General features: G+C 42.5%; 1 protein-coding gene across 1 annotated transcript; it reads right to left on the bottom strand.

The window, feature by feature from the left end:
* Positions 1 to 1,478: 1,478 nt before the first annotated feature.
* Positions 1,479 to 19,843, bottom strand: LOC133994348 (RNA-binding protein Nova-1-like). Its single transcript, XM_062433597.1, has 4 exons — positions 19,669 to 19,843; positions 11,791 to 11,934; positions 2,869 to 3,035; positions 1,479 to 2,495 (listed from the first exon to the last, which is right to left on the bottom strand). Exons 1-4 carry the CDS (start codon positions 19,841 to 19,843, stop codon positions 1,479 to 1,481), a joined length of 1,503 nt encoding a protein of 500 aa, XP_062289581.1.
* Positions 19,844 to 20,158: the final 315 nt, after the last annotated feature.

The following is a 20,158-nucleotide window of genomic DNA, read 5'->3' as shown; positions in this document are numbered from 1 at the left end:
TTTCTTATCAAAATGCTGTTGTAGTGCTTTGTTCCCTTTTGCGAACTGAACTGGTTAGACACTGCTTCAGGCAGAAGGTAGTCTGAGCTTTAAGTTAATTCTTGGGAGTTACAAATGACTAAGGCAAGAATATTTTCAGGTAAAATCGAGAGGATGGCCAATTTAGACAAAAAAAAAAAAGAAAAAGAAAAAAAAGACCTGCATTAGGAGCGAGGATGGACTTGAAATCTTAAGACTGGATTGCTATTCATCACAAAATGCTGAAATCAATCCTTTTTCATTATGTGAGAGGCTGGGTCGGATCCAATGGGCTACTAATGGCTGGACGACACATCAGCTTTTTTTTTTTTTTTTTTTAAATCAAGTAAAGAGAGTAGTCGCCAGAGAGAATCTGATTTCATGGTAAAGGAGATATAAATCTAATCCTATAGCACCAAGAAAGGGTTAAACGTATTTTTGTGTGTTTGTAGCTATGACTGAATATGCAAATATGTTTCAGTGTTTGTGCGTTTGTGGGAGCATTTTCTATGTGTGTTCATGTAAAATATATTTATACATTCCTGTGTGTCTCCTCTATCCTCTCACATTGATTATTTAACCCCTGAACTATACTCGCAGACAGCAACTGTCAAGTTCAGACTGGGTTTGAGTTATACATTTCTTTCACTGCAACACAACATTTGATCCCTGTAAATAAAAAATAGCAATAGGCTAATATTGTTTTTACATTCAGATCAACCTGCATTCACAGGTTTAAATAATCTATTTGTGTTTGAATGAGACCATGTCAATAAATAATGGATGAAAATATAAAATACCCAAATTTAGAAACTTCAATTATGATATGAGCCAGAATTCAACATATGTTAACATAGATATGATTTCTTTAAAGAAATTATACCCAGATTGCTTCCCCATAAAATGAAATGACCTCAGGTGCTTGTCATAAAACGTCTCCCCCGTTAACAATGCCTTCTGCATTGTGTACAAAGAGCAAGGTTTGAGAAACAGCTCTGTTAGCTGGCTGGAACTTCATCTGACACTCTCAACTCACCGGGAGCTGAGGTTTGCAACTGAAATTAAAAACCAACAAAACCAAAACTTAAAAAAAAAAAAGAAGAAAAAAAAAAAGGAAAATTAAACAGCTATGAGGTGTTGGAGGAGGGTGAAACCCTGCGGCATCACCCTTGAATCTGCAGCTTGGCAGTGGACCAGTTCAGCTTACTCTGATCACCATCGTCAAAAGGACTCGACACAAACTTTTAAAAAACATCAGGACGTCAGTCCTAAAAACACATTCACATATCACACACACTTATCTTGGTTGTCTCCCCCACCTCCTCCTTTGTGATTCTCTCATTTGATACTGAAATATTGAACAGATATTTGGACGTTTCTTTTTTTCTATTCATCGTGACCCTCTCAATTCCTTTCTATCTCTGTCTTCATCCTTTCCTTCTTTCCTCTTCTTTTTCCTTTTAGCCCACCTTTTGTGGGTTGGTAGCACGCACGCCCTGCTCGTAAGTGATCCGCTGGCTGATCAGATACTGTGCTGCTTGCGTAGCGGCTGGCGACCCTGTTATGGTAACTTTACGGTTCCGAGTACCAGGAATGAATTCTCCCTTTTTGGAGATCTGGATGCGGGCTCCTGTTAGCTCCTGGTACTCTACCAGCGTTTTCCCTCCTTTCCCCAAAATGGCACCGACCAGGTTCTCGGGTACAGCAATCTCAACCACGTCCTTGGCTCCATCCGCCAGCTTCTCTGTTGCCAATAGGGAGGAGGCCATCAGTGGGGATGAAGCATTTAGGTAACCATTGGAAGCCCCTGTAGCAGCTGCTAGAGAACCCAGGGAGAACCCACCTAGGCCTGTAGGGTGGCCACCACCGCCGGAGGCATCACTAGCATAGGAGGCCAGGAGGTTAGCCGCAGCAGCTGCAGCTGGGTTGGCACTAGCTGCTACTGCAGCAAGTACCCCAGAAGCAGCTGCAGGGTTGAGGCCCAGGCCCAGGGTGTTAGTGTTGTAGCCGTAGCTGGCCAGCGTGTTGAGGGCTGAGGTTATAGCCAGCAGATCATTGCCAGAGAAGCTGGACATGGCGGTAGGGAAGGCGCCCATTCCTGTCAACCCGGCCTGGCCTAGAAGGCTGGATGCAGTGGCGGCTGCTGCAGCTGCATTGGGCAGCACCTCGGCCGTGTTAGCATAGGGGGAACCGGTGGGGTTGGAGTTGGCCACTGGGCCCGAGACGTTGGAATAGCTGATGTTGAGGCAGCTGCTGCTTTGAGGGTCCTCCTGGATCTTCTGCACTATGATTTCCACAGCCTTGCGGTTCTGCTCAGGCTCGCCACTGATGGTTACCACTCGCTCCTGCAGGTTGATGCCCTCTGGCTTCTGGGAGAGCTGCACCCAAGCCCCTGACTGCTCCATCACTGCTTTCACTGTGGCTCCACCTTTGCCAATGATCAGCCCAGCCGTGCTATTGGGCACGATCAATTTAGCCTGTAGAGAAATAGAAAGATTGAAGTAGCCACAAAAAGGTAATAGGAGAAAGATTTAACAGCATAAATGGTAAACAGAAAGAGGGATATCGCTCACTGAGTCAGAGTACTATACCAGCCCCCGCTTTACTAAGCGATTTGTTAATCCCAGGGGTTTAGGCTGCAGCTGCCACACAGCTCTGTCTCGCTATGAAAGACCGTAGGTAAAAATAACCACATACCCTCACATTTTCCTGACCCTACCAGACTGTGGGTCGTGGCTCAGAAAACAAGTAAGGCTGACGACTAATAAACAAGGTGTCCTGGAAATGAACTGTTCCTAACACATTGTGACCACACACATTCATGACCCTAGTGACAGTGCAGTATCTCACCTGCTTGACGCGGTCGGGGTTGACAGTGGTCTGTGGCTGCAATATGCTGACTGGTTCTGGTTTCTGGGCGCTCTGGGGCATCTCGCGGACTTTCTCCGCGATGAAGTTGTGGACACCATTGAGGGCTTCGACTGTACCCTGTATCAAACAGACGCGTTCTGTTGTTCCTGTGTTGAGAGAGGAGGTAAAAGACAAAAACACAAGCGATCAGTCACTTCTAAATGTGCTCTGAGTGCATACTTGGCGAGAAGATTTGAAGGATTTGCTCAGGGCCGGACAAAAAATGTACATTTATATTAAGATGTCTTGGCAATGAAAATTGTGTCTTGACATTTCACAAAGAGACCCAATTACTAAGCTATTCCTTGCTTCCTCCATTTACACAATCAACAGAGAAACAGCTGAAAGAAAGAGGCGCGCTTGGTTAGCGAGCCACAGGGGGGGGGAGAAGGATTCCTCTTCAGTGATGTAACTCTTTCAGTGCTGTAATACTGAGCCTTCCTTGCCTTGCAGCTCTTATAGACTAAACACACACACTTGTTCCTCCTCTAGGCTTTTTTTTTTTTTTTTCTACACCCACATTGACGACCCAACCGGCATTCCGTTGCCATGGTAAAGGGGCCGAGCCGTGGAAACAGGTGATGCAACAGCGAGTCCTTTATGCACGATTTTTAAAACACTCTCCCTTTTGTAGCAACCTCCCCTGCCTTGCTCTCTTTTTTACATTTTACAACTCTTCGGTTGAAGTTGAACATGAAATGACTCCAGATTTTCTTTGATGACTTTAGAAGACGGCATAAATTTGAATACTACAAATAAGGTAATGAGAGAAAAGACATTTTGCCCATTGATAGAGTGGGAAAGACCACCTGATAAGGTCATCTTGTGTCTGAGTGGCCCTGCTCTGCTTTATCCTTGGCATTTCCACTTGTATTTTAATAAATTGCATCTCAAATGACAACAATGGATGATAAAGGCATCTGTATATGTCCTCTGGCCATCTATCAGCTGTTTTAGGGAAATTAGTCAAAGTCAGGCATGATTAGCTTCATGCCAAAGACAAGCCTAATAATTGATTTGAATAGTCAGCAGGTCAGTCCATGCATCTCAGAAAAAGAGCATTTGGACACTCTAATTAGGGTGCAAAATGGAGGAAAGGGCAGAGCGTAGAACCTTATATTAAGCTGTTATTTTTACTGCAAGCGACCAAAACAAATCATAATATGTATAACACACAAAGTCAAATAAACAGCCGATGGATTAAATCTCTTAAGAGTTTCAAAGCACACAGAAGCACAGTTGGTGCCACTTTGTGTCACTGTGCTGCACCTGCCCGTCATTCTTGAAGTGACAAAGTGACAGACTGCCTATACGGGCACTTGACCTGTTCACAACAATAAAAGGCACAATTCATTATATCAATCATTAATCAAATGCAAACAGCTTTCTAGGCACCGGATAAGGTGGATATTCACAGAAAAATGCTGGGTATGTTGTTAGATAAACAGTGGGTGTTATCTCCTATTGTTCCTATTAACACTGACTCTGCTGGAGAGAATGGTGAAAGGATGTTAATTCCTGTGTATGAAATGCTTTTATCAGGATAGAAACAACATGCACAAAATACCAAATATGAGCAGGCTGGAACCAATTTGTATGTGAAAGCTAATTGAAACAGAATAGGGCAGAGAAATATATTGATATTATATCAATTGAATATTGTGATATTGCATAAGTGTTGTCTATTCCTGGTTTGAAAGGCTGCATTTGCTTTTACCTACTTAGTCATTATATTCACATTACTGATGATTATTTTATCAAAAATCTAATTATGTAAATATTTATATAGTCATCCCTACAATATTGTTGCAAAATTGACATCAAAATCTTTGGTCAAAAATATTGTGATGTTTGATTTTGTTCATATCGTCCAGTCCTTCACCAAAGGGAAACAGAAAAAAAAACTGGGGTTTGCACTGATTTCTCAAAAAATGATAAACTAGGCCATGTTGAGTGATGCAACCCATCCTTAGAAGACATACTGCCCTGAGTAATCATTTCCTTTTCTTCACTTTTCCAAAATTCAATGCTGGGGAGTCCCTATACTTTACTTGGTACAGTAACCTCTAGTTAAAGATCTCTGCACCCAGAAAGCTCTTCAAAGAGTGACTGTGCTGCTGCCGGGTCAGAATAATAGTTTATCCTGAGGCAGGGACAATGCTGTATTGTATTTTCACTTGGCGAGCTCTGAAAAAGTTAAAAGTAGTGAGCAAAAATACATTTGGACAAGTTTAATATAAATAAACTGTACGCTGTCCAGGAGTGAGGTAAGAACGGGGCTGCTGAAGTGGTGACCGTCCTCTGCTGCTGGAATGGAGCATTTCTCTGTATCTGAAATGAATTTGGATCAGTGTAAAGTGGATATTCTTATTCAGAATAAAAATTGATGATTTGGAAATTACAGAGGGGTTTAACTGGAACTGGCTAAATGACGTGGGTAACAGTCAAATATAGTCCTTGCATGAGTTGTTTTCCCCGAAATTAATTTCTTTTTTTATTCTGTTTTTTTTTTTTTGAGTCCATTATAATAAAATCATAAGCATGAGTACAGCTGGTGATCAGAGCTGTACAGTGAGTCAGAGAACACCTTTTTTCACATGGCGACGTGCTCTGAAAAGAGGAAAGCAAACAGCAAAAACTCAGCTTTTAATCAAGAATGGACGGAGTATTAGGCTATATCCCAAAGGCAGTTCAAAACCAATATGTCTCATATAATCACAAAGCTTTTGAGCAAATGATCGGAATTGAAGCCACAGAAAATAAATGATCTAAGAGCCCAATGTGATGGATCCACTTTATTTTAAGATACACGTTTTTTTCAAAAACGTGATAGAATGTTAGTTTCTTTAATGTTGTCATTGTTGTTTCATACACTCTTTCATATCTCACATCCACTATATTAACTTTTCTATGCACTGAGGCAGCAATACTGGAACAGGCACATTTTGAACAGGCTCTGCACTAGTGACTTCGACTGTTATCACAGATGAGATGCCTTAAAGACGACATGAAACTACGACGCGCTTCATTTAGAAACTCCTCCCTTTTCACTTCCTGAATTTTGCGCATCTGCTTTTGCCTTCTGTCTCTCTTTAAAGGTGACACATGTCTTAAGAAGTGCTATAGGCTTTGAGTTGCAGCAAGAGTTAACTCCTCCTCTAGTTGGCAGGAGGGGAGAGAATTGTGTCAGTGCCCCTGAGAGAACACATCTCAGCCTTCAGCTTTGCCCAAGAGACCAATGACTCTCAGGTTTTCTATCTTGATTCCACAATAAGAAAGTTTCAAGATTTCTGTCTAGTTGCTCGAGCAGCTGCCTCTGTCTTACTTTGTCCAAATCCATTGTCTGATTCATTCACTGCCAGTATGCCACACATAAAGAGTCTCACATAAATGAACTGTCATCACGTTCACAGATTTGTGAAGTTAGTATTCACACTACAAATCATGCTTGAATGTGACTGCTTGGAAATCAAGTTGTTGCCATATGGTTGCCATATGTTTCTCTAAAAGGTAAACAGTCATTGTAAATGTAGGGATTATTTGTAGTGTTCCATTTACATCAAGTTAATCAGAAACAGCCTCTTGGAACTTTTATATTATATCACACCCTATTCAGAAGTGCTGTATTTGAAAAAACACAGAAACAGCTGATCAAAGACTTTTCCTGCCATTTAAAACTGAAAATAAATCATTATATTACATTACAGACTGTTTTTTTCTTCACTGCATGTACCTGGTCCTAATAAGCTGCGGACAAACAAATAATGCCTCTAACTTGTAAATGTAGGAAAAAACAGGATTCTATGGGACCATTTGGAGTAATAGATGGCATCGTTTAGTACTGCAGTAATGTAGGATCTAATGTCTGTGTCGCATTAAAATACACCGGGGATTTTTACAAGAAACACCGACACAAAGTGCAGTTTTCTAGGATAAGACTTTGATCAGAGTTTCAGAAAAAAACAGTTGTTTGGTGTTACACATAACCTTTGGACTATCATTTGAAGGGGCCTTGAAGAATAAGGCAGCTATGTATTAGTCCATCGCTCAATACTTTTCTGACTTCCCCGGCCTGTCTGTAGCTTTTAGCTCTAAGCTCTATTGTTCCCACTGAAGACGTACATCTTTAAAAATGGGTCACAAATACATTATTCCATTGTTTAAAAAAAAAAGGCTCAGTCATTTCCAAAACAGCTGAGCACTGTAGAGTCTAGCAAACATTACTCAAACAGTAGGAAATACTGCATTTGTTGGGGGACTATTTTCAGCAGTGGATTAATACACATTCGGGACTCTGGTGAGTATTTATGGCAGCAGGATGGCTCAACTCAAAATAAACTGTGTATTCATGGTAATAAAGATATCAGCAAGTGCAACAGTGTGGCTTCCTGATGAATTTAGTTTATTTGTTTTTCACAAAAACGGAGCCCTACGGCACAGTAGAATAATATATATTCAGGTATTTTCAGAGGATTTGTTGATAATAAGAAAATTATAGAATAGGTGTATCATTTAACACATATTCAACCACTGGAACTAACTATAAGTATGCAGTAATACACATCAGGAATACAAAAAAATAAATTAAATGGTAGGCAGGCTCCTGTGATAAGAAGCAGACATGATTAAAACAGGATGATGTGAACTAAACACAGCTGGTCATGTGTCACTGTTAACCAATGGCATGTGAGGATATGTCGGCGTACAGTGAATGTGCAGCGTGCAATCATTTCAGCAGGTTTTAGCTTCATACCGTATACTGACGCTATCCGTGACCGGTGACAACGCGTGCACACATTTCCTTATTTTTCAAGGTCACGGTTATCGATGCCAAGCGGCGCACACCTTGTATCATTTCCTGCGAAGCACGTTCTCTCCTTGTTAACTCGCTGCCAAGATAGTGCACCGTCAACATTAGCGATAGTGATTTGTATGTGGTAAGGAATTGCAATTCAGCTGGCACTAATTTAAAGCAAATGAGGCACTTTGGTTGTAAACGGCGAGCTGCGTGACCATGCAAATTTTTATTTCGTTTGCACCGTGCTGCTAACGATACTCGATACTCAACTGACACCAGCGAAGGAAGTCTTAAAAAAAATGTCGGCCGACATAGTGACTCAGCATATGACTGTTTTATTAGCGAGTAGGAGAAACACAATATAATTCATCTCTACTTCAGGAGTCCTGATACACTTTTAATTGTCCCAAGCTGGTACTAGCAGGCATTCATCTTCTTAAATTCCTAAAGCTAAATTAAGGAGCTGGAACATTAAGGAATTATCACTATGTTTGTATATGGTCAGCAATTTATTTCCAAAGTTATAGGCGCTAAAAGTGGCTCCATGGCTGCTCATGGAAACTAGTAAGCAGAGCTAGTCTGGGGGTATTATTCATTATTTAAAGTTATTATTCCACTTTTATAAAGTTGGGGGACTTCACAGGTTAAAAAAGCTCAAAATGAAAGCTACAGATGGTGAGACGTCCTGACTTTTAATCCCTAGAATGGGTCAAGAGCTAAAAACACTGCATCTTACATTTCCCCTCGATGCAACTCAATAAGATCTTTCACGAGACCCTCCCTGACTGACTCATCTTTCAACTCCACATCTCCGCTCTGTAACACAAGCTTCTGTTATAAATTTGTAGTCTCTAAGCCCAGAATAATGACATCATCCAAAAGTAATGACTTCATCATGAACTGTTTTCACAGGCTGAGTAGTATTCCTCGTGACGAGTAAACTGACCTCCGTGTGTAAAAGTAGTGGAGTGCTCCTTTAATCGACAGACCTTTCCCAATCACAAAAACTGCAGTGGCGACGCCTCCAATAACGTGCGTGTGTGGATCATAAAAAAAAACATCTCCAACACAACATGAGCGCCTCATAACGCAGGAATAATTCAGAATGGTCTAACAACTCTTTCTTGTGTAAGTTGAACGGCTTTGCTCTGCTTCTGGAGGCAAAGATATAAATCTGGGGTAAAATAAAGGCTGTTGTTTCCATTAGTTCGAAATCCCCGCCCATCACGTCATCCTACTCAGCAGTGATACTGACCTATAGTGAGCATTGGTGAGTATTTACTGCCAATACAGATATGGCTGAAAATGAACAAAGTCAGCTTTTACCACGGTTTGTTTGCCTTCTTTTTTGAAGCAAACGCCTCATCTTATACTCTCAGGAATAGTGATGTTTTCCAGCATGAGGTCACATATTGTCATTAATATTTGAATGATAAGTAATGGAAAACATACACCCAATGTTTCTATGACATCACAACAACCGATCTGCTCATGCAGTACAAAGTAACTCAATACATGTACTTGACCGGAGTCCAGCTGCACAAAGCAAAAAGGGTTTGAAGTTTTGTTTTTAAGTTTATGCTCAATTCGTGAACTCCCACGGCTCTCTATGCAGCTGCTTAAATATGCGGATGTGTTAAAGTAGGTGTGAGGAGGTGTGTGTATGTGCTGAATGCGCGGTGCGAGTGGGTGAATGCATGGCGTGCTGCATTTATGGGGGCTCGAGTAATTCAGTCATGCGAAAGTTCAGATGAGTTCAAACCAAATAATAAAACACGCACACGCACACACACACAAAAAAAAAGTCAGCGCCCATGTGTTAAGAGGCAAGCAAAATTTTAAGAGAAGTATGATGTCATCTTATCTGGCCTGAACTTTCCCAACTACCAGGAACCAAATCTGAGAGAAACAGCGAGTGGGGAGGAGGAAAGAGGAAACTTGGCTTGTGTTAGAGCAGCTTGAGTACAGCTGGGAGAGGGGTCATGTCCACAGAGAGAGATTGAAACAGGCTATTTCTGGGCCTGCCCCCCTGTCCCCTCGCTCACATACAATCATGCATCATCCACACCCTTCACTATCTCCGCTCATTCATCTCAGTCCGCCACAGCAGGGGCCCAGTTGTACAGTTCCCATCGAGACTTTTCTTTTTTTTTTTTCTTTGTTGAATTCATGGTTGCATGTCTTACACTGACGGATGGGAGACGTGAGGTGGGTGGGAGTCTCAGACTGAGCCATCACGGAGAGGATTGCAGAAGAAAATGGCTGCACCGGTTGTTGTCCCCTTGATTTCTCTTGTGTGTGATTGTGCTGTCGTTGGAGTGTGCTCAGGCTGTCGCTGGATGAGAGATGGATGGGGGCGTGAACTGTGTGGAATGGCATTAGTATGCTATATTAGCACAAAACGGCAGCTGATTCAACACCGAATAAAGGTAAAACACATGTAGCTGCATTTTTCGCCTTGACAATCCAGGACAGAATTTTCTATTACAGCGGTGTTACAAACTTCACCATGTGGTCCATACTTAAATCAACTGGGCCAATTGAGATTTTTTTTTTTTTTTTTTTTTTTTTAAAGCTTCAGCCTCCACTGACTTATCAGAGAGCGACACTCTCAGCTATTGTGCGGTGTACAGTAGCAGTCGTTTCGTTTTACTTGTGTGGGCCAGAACAACCACCCAATCAAATCCTTGCCAGCACTCTCTCCCTGAACTCCTCACTCATCACGATAATGAGTAGGGGGATGGGCAGAGCAGGTGGTGGCCTATGAACACATCCACAATCCAAAAGAGAGAAATAAAGATACATACACAACTCCTTTTTCATTTGTTTTCTAAGCCAATGAAGTAGGCATAATTCATTCCCTTAAACACATTTTGGCTTCCCGAGTGGAGACTTTTTGAGCCGTGCCCTCTGAACACGTGTCTTTTCATTATGGCTGAGCAGAAACATGGTGGAAGAAAAAGTACAGGAAAAATATTTACTAGCACATCCTTCTTTTCCTTTTCCCCAGCGCTCCATAATTCTTCGCCACGGTTCAGTCAGTCCAATATATCACATGTAACTCCCAAAAGAACAGCTCAAATTTGAACCACGTTGTACATTCTTCCTGTATGTACTCTATTTTGTGCTCTACATTAAATATAATCTAACCCCCCCCCTTTTTTTTTTAAAGCTTAGAACCCTTTTTTTAGCTATTTTATAGTAGATCAGATAACTGACTGTGAACCTTATACTTTAAGAAACATCTGTAGTATTTCTCACATGCATATTTTGCCCTACTCATATTTCATAGGTCATGAATTTCCTGTCTAGAGGTGTATGTATATGTTCTAAATATATTTACGGTAAAAAAGTATACTGTACCACTACATCGGGATTATTTGCTCGCAACAGTTATCACAGAAAACATCTGGAGCTAATAAGCAGCGAGACGCTCAGCACCTGTTATTTTTCAGCAGGTTGAAGCCTCCTCTGAGGCATGAAGGACAAACACCCAGACTCCTCTACGACTCAGGCGTTTGTGTTCGGGAGGATAAGACGGTTCAGGTTTGACCTCCATGAAATAGGGGTCACTGAGCCTGCATGAGCATCCTTCTCCTGTTGCCATTTCAGCGTGAGATTCTCCCGCACAATCAATGCTCTCGGAAGACGCTACATTGTCGAATTTGCGCTCCTTTTTTTTGTGTGTGTGTGTGCGTTCTTTTAATGTGCTTACATTAACGATGAACACTTTGAAAAAAAAAATCTGCATTGAAAGGTACAACCTGCTAGCCCAACATTTTAATTGAAACTGCCTGCAGTGTTTGATGCTGCATCTGACAGCTGTACCATCCACATACATGTTTAGTCCCTCAAGGACATAAAGATAATCAAGTTCAAAGTGTTTATGATTGGTGTGTGATTAAAATGGACCGCAATCATTCACGAGAAGCCAAATAAAGAGGACATATCAAATGCTCTCCTGCACCAAAGCATCACTCTTCCAGACGGGTGATGAGCCGGACGCCTCGTCTCATATATTTGCCTTAACGCTCATTGATTCTAATGATTGTTTTTTTTCTTACCTGGGTAAAAGTCTTTGGATTTGGACAGCTTAATAGTGGCTCCAGTCTCTTTCTGCAGTTGTACGATGGTCTGGCCGCCCTTGCCAATTATAGAGCCGGCTGCATAGCTGGGGATCAGCACCTTCAGGAAGTACTCACCCTCCTCTGTGGGAGAGACACACAAAGTGGGAAAGGGTTACATCTCGTAAAGAAGCTCTGCACATCATCATATACACCTCTACTGGTGCCCAGCCCCCAACACCCTGAACAAGCAAAAAATTCACAACGGGAATACATAGCATTGACATACATGTGGGAAAGGCCGTGATATCATCTTGTGTCTGTATTCCCCTGGTGAAGGGAGGATATCTAGAAGGCGATTTTGCCTTTTGAGAGAGGGATTCTTTGTAGCTTTCAGTACATTCACATTTTATTAGAGATTGGTGACATGTTCTGTGTCCTGTCCCAGATTTCTTGTAGAGTAAATGATGACCTCCTTTCCAGTTTGCACAGGTCTAATTTTAACTGTTTTCAAGGAGTTTTAGCAACCTCTGTCTAAATACAAAGCCGGGTCCAGCGTTACTAATCATCCCCTCGCTCGTGAATAAAAGGAATGTCGAATTAATAGTTTCGATCTGAATGCGAAACCTGTCTTGTATTGTCTGAGAAAGAAAGTTACACACAAAGGACTAAATGCAAACACACAAAGTCATTATCCTTGCAGTCCATGAATGCCAATACAGAGCGATCCTTAGTAATGAACAGACGTGTGAAGAGCATATGGGAACCAATCCCACAGATTTGTTCAAAGGATATACTGCCAAGATGGTCTAAAGCTCCACCATTTTGGAGGGGGCTTCTGTGGCTTACAGTGGCTTGTAGCAATCAGTGATTGACAGCACGTCACTTTGAAGAATTTTGCAAACCAACATGTTTCTCCTTTGAGTTGGGAAAGTTCCGTCCCTACAATGGTAATTAAGAACTAATCAGCACCAAGGTGGGAAAAGTGTCTGTCCAAGAATACTCTGATCACATTGAGTGCACTAATCTAGTAAAAAGCAATCAACCACATATTGAGTTCGGAATATAATTAAAGAGCCGAAACGAGGCAACAACGCATCAAAAATATCGTATTTATAGATGTGCAGCGGCTGTGATTCCCCAATGAATCCCAAATATTATATCCATGATGTCATGGTAAACACTTGGTACAGGTGCGTATTTACTATACTAAAGCTCTGGTACAAATAATCTCTACTGCATGCTGATTTCGATGCAATGACGTCATGTTCGATCCTTTTCAGCTGCCTCAAGGGTGACGTCACTCGAGCGGGCTAGAGATGTAAAAAGCCACTGTCCATCTTTGTGTGACGAGATTTTCTAATACGTTTTTTTTAAGCGTGCTGTGATACGGATTCTTATTTTTCCACCGCGGATGCCGGAGCCACGGGTTCTGTCATCATGTCACTGCATCCTAGGTGTCATGGAGGGTATCGAATGTAAAGGGGGCTTGACTGGCGTGGTGGGGAGGAAAGACGGATGGATGGAGGTGGACCGCCCTGCACGGAGACCAACCTGTTGCCTCAGTAATGCACTCATTAGAGTCAGATGTGAATGAACATGGCACTGTGACATTAAGGAATTTCACAGCCAACATGTTAGCCCCTCTCCTTATTGCATTAATATGCCCCTCATGTTCCATTCAGACACAGGCTTGTTTTCGTGCACATCACCCATAACCAATGGCTCTGACAAATATGCAGACAATGACATGACTGTTAATGGCATTTCACTTTCGATTCACATGAATTAACAATGCTTGTGGAGACAATTCCAAAAAACCTGAACACGTTATACCTGCATTCACGTTGAACGCACACACATGAAATTACCATTTAAACCACTATTGAAAGCTATTAATGTCAGGTACTGGTCATTTATTTGAGAACATCCTTAAAAAAAAAAAGAAATAAGAGAGATAAACCATTAGACAGACATCTCACATCCATCTCTATTCATCTCTGGCCATTGTCTGATTTTAGAGGTTTTTGTGCTATATTGCAGTCAGCTCTCTGCTTTTCTCACAACGAATAACAATAAAATGACCTTGGTGAAAGAATAAAGATCATGCATGATTGACACATTCGCCGTAAAGCTCCTGAGCCCTCCCTACTATCACAACGCATCTGAAACCGTGGCCACACACAGACAATTTCATTTGAATGATGCTGATTTGCAGAATCCAAACATCCGAAGACCTGTTGTTGACAGACAAGCCCAAACCCACTGCGTAACTTTCTGCTCATCCTCAACCCGGAGTAAACCCAGCAGGGTAGGAAGCCACTAAGATTCCCTCCATCGCCCTCACAGCCACGTTTGCTGTCATTAGTCAATAATTAATTCCGTCCTAGTGTCTGAGATCACAGTAACAGGTTTTAATGGCGTCATGTGGTAGAGTAAACATGGCAATCTGTTGCTGCAATCCGCCAGGGAACGGGAGCAGTGGGGCACATTGGGAAACCGAGCCAGTGGGGTGTTAGTTCAAACCCCTGCTTCCAATACTGGAAGGATGGCTTGGAGGAGAGACACGGACGCTGAGCCAAATGTGTTTAGTTAAGTCACTCAAGGGGGGTGGGTCAGGAGGAAATGCCTTGTGACCGTCCTCCCTCCTTCTCACTACCCAGTACCCATTCTGCATTTCAATGGACTAACCTGCTGCTGACAGGCAGCAAGGACGATGGAACAAAAATTAGCAATAATGGATAAATGAGCCGTAGGTGTGTGAAATTACATGTCGTCTAGCATGACGGATAAATTCAACAAGTCAGACAAAAAGAGTTTTGAGGCTTACCCATTCTGAGATCTGCTGGTTCTCAAGTCCTCTGTCAGATCGCCATCAATGCCGGGGCACAATCTCTAATGGGTATCTTAACATTAGCCTAGGCATAGGTGCAATGGTAGTGTTGAGGAATGCGGCCAGTCGACCTTTTTCACCGAGGTCTAATTCATCAGTGGGTGCAGAAAAAGAGATTTCACCGCAGCATCGGAGCCATGCCTGCAGCTGGCCAGAGCCTCAATTGTCTGAGAAAATGCTAATGCAGGCTCTCAGTGTTTTCAGTGAAAGACGGCACGCATTGTTCAAGCCTGCATCGGTTTGAAGGGGGGGGTCTTCCCTGCCGCATCACCCTTTTCACTGCTCTCATCCATATTCATCGAGTGGCCTGTCCGTCTGCAGCAGCGCGCAGGACTGACACCTCGCCCGGCCAATCGGTAGATTCCTCCCTCCGCCACGTCATGTCCCCGCCCCCTGATGCCGGTCCCAAAAAATTGAATTTTCTCCCCTACTCCGCCTCTTTTGACGCAGCACTATAAAGTATGGCAGTCCATTCACTCACTTTTTTTAGTGGAAAGTGACAAAGGTGAAGTGGCTGAAGAGAGCGGGCTTCAGCCGTGAATGGGGAAGCATGTAAAGTGACCTTCAACAGTGGTTGAAGAGGTGTATGGATAACATAAGCAGATGAAGAAGGAGGTGGAGGAGGAGTGATCAGAGACAGCGTGCTTTACGCCACCCACCCTCCTTTCCTCCTTTCCCCCACCCCCAATCCCTTAGACGGCCATGTTTGAGAGGGCGGAGGGGCTCATCAACTATTGCAAATGGCAGTGCCGCAGAATGGTGGAGGGGGGTGATGAAGCCAATCACTACGCCTATAAATCTTACACCGAGAGGTATCTTAAATGAGCGTATTTGTGCGGAGACTGCATCGTGCATGTGTGTAGGTGTCTGTTTGTGGATACGGGCATCCAGCATCATTTAATAGAGCTTTCCAGGGAACCTGTAAAAAAAAAAAAAAAAGGGAACTTCTCTTTTTTTCACCCCTAGCTGCTGATTTCATCCACAAATCAAACCTTTAAATCGTGGCCCGTTCGGTTTAGGAGCGAATGCCTTCCAGAAAATTCGACCAGTCTCATTCACTGAGAGATGCTCTAGTATATATACACAGCCTCCCTGTAGACTCCACTCCCTCTCATGGTCTATCTATCTCTCCGTTTCTCTCTCCGCTTTTTCTCCGTCTTCATTCCTATCCCCACTCTCTCTCATTCTCTCTTTCACTGCCACCTGGCAAATTCACAGTCCGCTCACGTCACATCGCTCTGCAAGGGCACCTGTGTCCTTCCCACCAAAAAATTAAAGAAAAAAAAACACAGCTCACATTCCTGTGCCAACCTTTCCATTAGCAACATTACGAGATCATACCTAATCCCTCAGCCACACAACCTTTTGGAAGGCGCGTGCTTGCCAACAACATGGGCTCAGAGTATGGGTAATTAGAAAGAGAAATGAATGAAAGATGTTCATTTTGAGGAGAGAAGGGCAACGCAGATAAAAGAAGAGTGATTTCCCCTCATTCAGTGTCCACGGCTCGTAATGCACAACGAGGGGGCTCAGCTTTGAAAGAGCGCAAGGCTTTCTTCTCTTTGTTGCAACTGCCAGTCATGTTAATGATCAGTTCGGTAGGAATAACGTGATCAATATCAGACATAGTCGAGGGGTTGGTGATTACAGGGGTGGCTGAGGATTATCAGGCTGTCTACCACTATTGTCAGACAGGCTGCGGGTTTACAATGTAACACATAACGCATGCAGATCATATGAAACGGGAGGTTGGTTTTAAAACACATTACATAAAGAGCACGGTGAGTGGATACTTATAAAAACATCTGGTTTGTGTGGGAGTCACAAATGGTTCGAATGTGGATTTCATGTTAAGATGCATACAGGGAGCGGTGTAGTCCGAATAGGCTACAAAAATGTGCACTTTTTTTGGTCAAATTAGATATTCATCAGCATCACAGATTGGCTGCCATTTTATTCTGAAGAACTGTTATCATAGAGCTGCTGTAGATGCTTTCACTTTTGAGAAAATGTTATGCTAAATTGAACCACAGAAATGTTATATCCATCAGAATAAATACGTTTATAGTGATTTTGAAGGGTTCAGGTATGAGAAATACTCATGTAGTAATTGCATAATAGTGGTTCTCAATCAGCTTTATCAAGCCTCAGTTACAATAGGCTTTATAAGTGCATATTGCTATTACTTCACTTAGATTTTAAAGGGAAGTAAGGCTTCAATTTAATTCATTTTAGCATGAAATGATTAAGCACAAACCAGATTACGCATTACAAATGAAGAGCCTGTATGTAAAATCAATACTAAACCTAATTTTAAAGGCCCCTATAATATAGTTAAATGATTATAATCTTAACCTTCTTTATTTTTTAAAATCTTTACTATAAAGTGGTTTCAGCTTCAGGAAGCCATCTTGAACACCTTTGCCTCAGAGGAAGAAAAAAAAAAAAAAAAAAAAGGCAGCTCCCTGTTAGACATTGCTGGTCTCAAATATTGCTTTTTCATCAATGCACAGTTAATTGTGCATCTCCAGGCTCTGAAAGTACGATGCGGCTGCGATACAGAGACGGCTTTAAATAACACAGGAGACACACAGCTGGTAAATTGTGTGTAATACCATTATAGAAATGTCAGCAGTCAGATGTGTTAGTTGTCTGTGTGAATGATGTATTCTTTTTGTATTTATTAAGATTTCCCCATATGCAATTTCACACCGTCCAGCCGGTCGTATCACCTGGAAATTGAACGGTGGAGTGTCTGTGCTGCAGCTGAACGGTGAAAACTCTCCTTGAAGCTAGAACACCATGTGACCTTCCTGTTCTAGTGGTTTTTTCGGGGTGCTAATGGAGGACATATGGGGGGGGGGCTGAATCTGTTCTAAAACACTGCCTGGTGCCACAAGGGTCTCTTATGTGTCTCGGTGAAATGACATTTGTGGAAGGTGGAAGGCTCATACTGTTGGAGATAGGGTGTAATGCTGCTATCATGGAGTGGCAGGGTGTCTGGGACACAATAGACAGACAAAAGCACATTTCAGTAACATATGGTGAAGAAACTGCTTTATTCTCCGTGGATGTCTAATTAACATTTAAGTTGTTAAATAAGTGGTCCCTGTGAGCTGCAGACCAGAACAATCAAAATAGCTGAAAATAAGATGTAGAGTAGCTGGCACACACACACACACACACACACACACACAAACAGAATCAGCCGTCATCCTCACTGCTGCACTCACTCGACATCTTACTGATGAGTAATAAAGCGAGCGTGCACACAACTCCTTGTTGATACTTTACCACCATTTCTGTTCCAGATAAAGAAATCAGGATCAATTTGCTAAAATGGCGCTGCAGTGTTTTCTGTTGCACCCCCCCCCCCCACCACCACTACCACCACCAAGTACTTCACACTATTCTCACCACTCCCTTTGCTTTCTGATATCAAAAATGTTATTATCCTTTACTTCACATGTGTTTAGTAGGCACAGACGGAACCGAGCACTTTTTTTTTTTTTACCACCTAAGATCCTAATTTGACTACCGCTATGCCTCACAGCTCTGCCTGTTGAGCATTTACATGGTTTTAAAAAATGACATTCTACTATTTCAGAAGAGTAATTGTACCATCATACAGCGTGCTAACAGTTGAGACACGCTGGTATGGCAAACATCATGACAGTCTAACATAAATACTAAACAGATGCTGAGTTTGGCTCACCATGTGACCTATAAATAACTTGAGATTGATAGGAATCTAGGCTACAAATGGTGATGAGTGTGTACTCTTATTATATGTACTGGGTTGTACGATTTTAATAACGATGCATTTTATTTATAGGATGCCTTTCAGGTTACTCGGAGAAGGTTTACACTAGTTAAAATGATCACTGATGATGAAATGTATTTCACCTGTTGGTTTTTTGTACAAAAAACACAAACTTAACTCCTGCCAGTGATCATTTGGGAACTATAAATCAGCTTCATTCCTTTCCAGTACGCCCTGCCCTAAATCAGAAAGAATATCCCACTAAAATGCATCTAAAGTGAACAAAACAGCTCAGTTATTTCTTGTTCTTTTCATGTTCACAAAACACTGAACTGTCCAGCATCAGATTGAATACCTTTTTAGGTTGTGCACCTTGTATTCAGAGTTATTAGGCCATTAAGGTATTACATTATAAAGCTAATGGATTCAGTGTGAGACAAAGAGAAATTACTAGTAAGTGCTTCCCAAATTTCAGGGGTCCAGAGGCCTCACAACAAGATGTTTGACTTCTGTACTGATTCGCAGGATGTTCGTACTAGAAGAGACTCGTTTTATTTAATGGCTTCTGTTCCACATTAACCGTAACTCACAGTTCGTCTGTCAACAAAGGCCCCTCCTCACAAAGTGTTGCTCAGGGGAGAAAAAAAAAATGCAGATTTATATTTGGCTACTGCACAAGACAGCGTTGGGGAATCCCTGCCTGAGTGTGCAGCCACAACAACACTCACTGTGAATACTTCTGTTTTCCTCCTTTGTAATATCAAAGCCTCTACACACTAACACTCAACACTTATCTGCTGAATGAAATACTTCATCCCCCCTTCACACACACACACACACACACACACACACACAACAATCCCCCAGATGTGAAGCAGAGAGGTGATAGGGTTCAACATTGAAAGCTAAAAAGAAAGAGGCCACTTTCTCAGCCAGGCTGCCTTTATCTCCCTGCTGGGATACACGCAGCTTATGAAGTAACAACCATATGAAACACAGTCAGTGTTTCAAAGTGCCAAGTGCACAGGTGCTGCATGTTCCCAGCCCTAATGTGCAGCTCGGATCAGCTTTTTTATGCTGCATGTGGTTTTGCTCTGCATGCAGTGGAGGCATGTGTTTGTTCTCACACTTCCACCAATGCATGCAGAGCCTTCTAGAGAAGCAGATTTTTTTGGACTTGATGAGGAGGATAAGCTGCTTCTTGATCATGCATCCTTCTTACCTCCAGTGTTGGTGCGCTTGGTACAGCCGGCCTCCTCAGCCGGAGTTTCCAGCGGTCGTTTGCGGGAGTCCGCGTTATCAGCGTCCATATGGGGCTGCTGCAGGCTGTGGAGGTTAGGATTTGAGTATATCCCGTTATGATCCACGGCTGCTCCGACACCACCGGCCATCATCATCTTTTTCCAACCGGTGCTTTAGATAAGATTTGCGCTATTCTCCCTCTCCCCCCCCCCTCTTTTTCTATCTATCTCTCTCTCACACACACACACACACACACATACACACACACACACACACACACTGCGCCCCTTACCACCACATAGCCCGATAACGCGCAACTCGATTTTGAAAGACAAGTTTTCGGGGGCTGGAAACGCTCTCAAAAAAAGGGATCCAAATATCAGACAACACCGGGGATTCGGGGTCTCCTCTTTTTTTCCCTGCTGCTCCTGCTGCTCCTGCTGCTCGTCCGACTCGTCTCTCTCTCTCTC

Source organism: Scomber scombrus, chromosome 14 (genome assembly GCF_963691925.1).
Source record: "Scomber scombrus chromosome 14, fScoSco1.1, whole genome shotgun sequence".
Taxonomy (NCBI): Eukaryota; Metazoa; Chordata; class Actinopteri; order Scombriformes; family Scombridae; genus Scomber; species Scomber scombrus.
The sequence above is the reverse complement of the archived record's forward strand: the minus strand, read 5'-3'. Positions and strand labels throughout refer to the sequence as shown.

Bases quoted from the DNA above. Each gene is read 5' to 3' on its own strand.
- LOC133994348 (XM_062433597.1), bottom strand. From the start codon at position 19,843: ATGATGATGGCCGGTGGTGTCGGAGCAGCCGTGGATCATAACGGGATA. The intron at 11,935-19,668 runs GTAAGAAGGATG...TCTCTCCCACAG, and splicing joins CAAGCGCACCAACACTGGAG to AGGAGGGTGAGTACTTCCTG. The intron at 3,036-11,790 runs GTAAGAAAAAAA...CTCTCAACACAG, and splicing joins ATCCAAAGACTTTTACCCAG to GAACAACAGAACGCGTCTGT.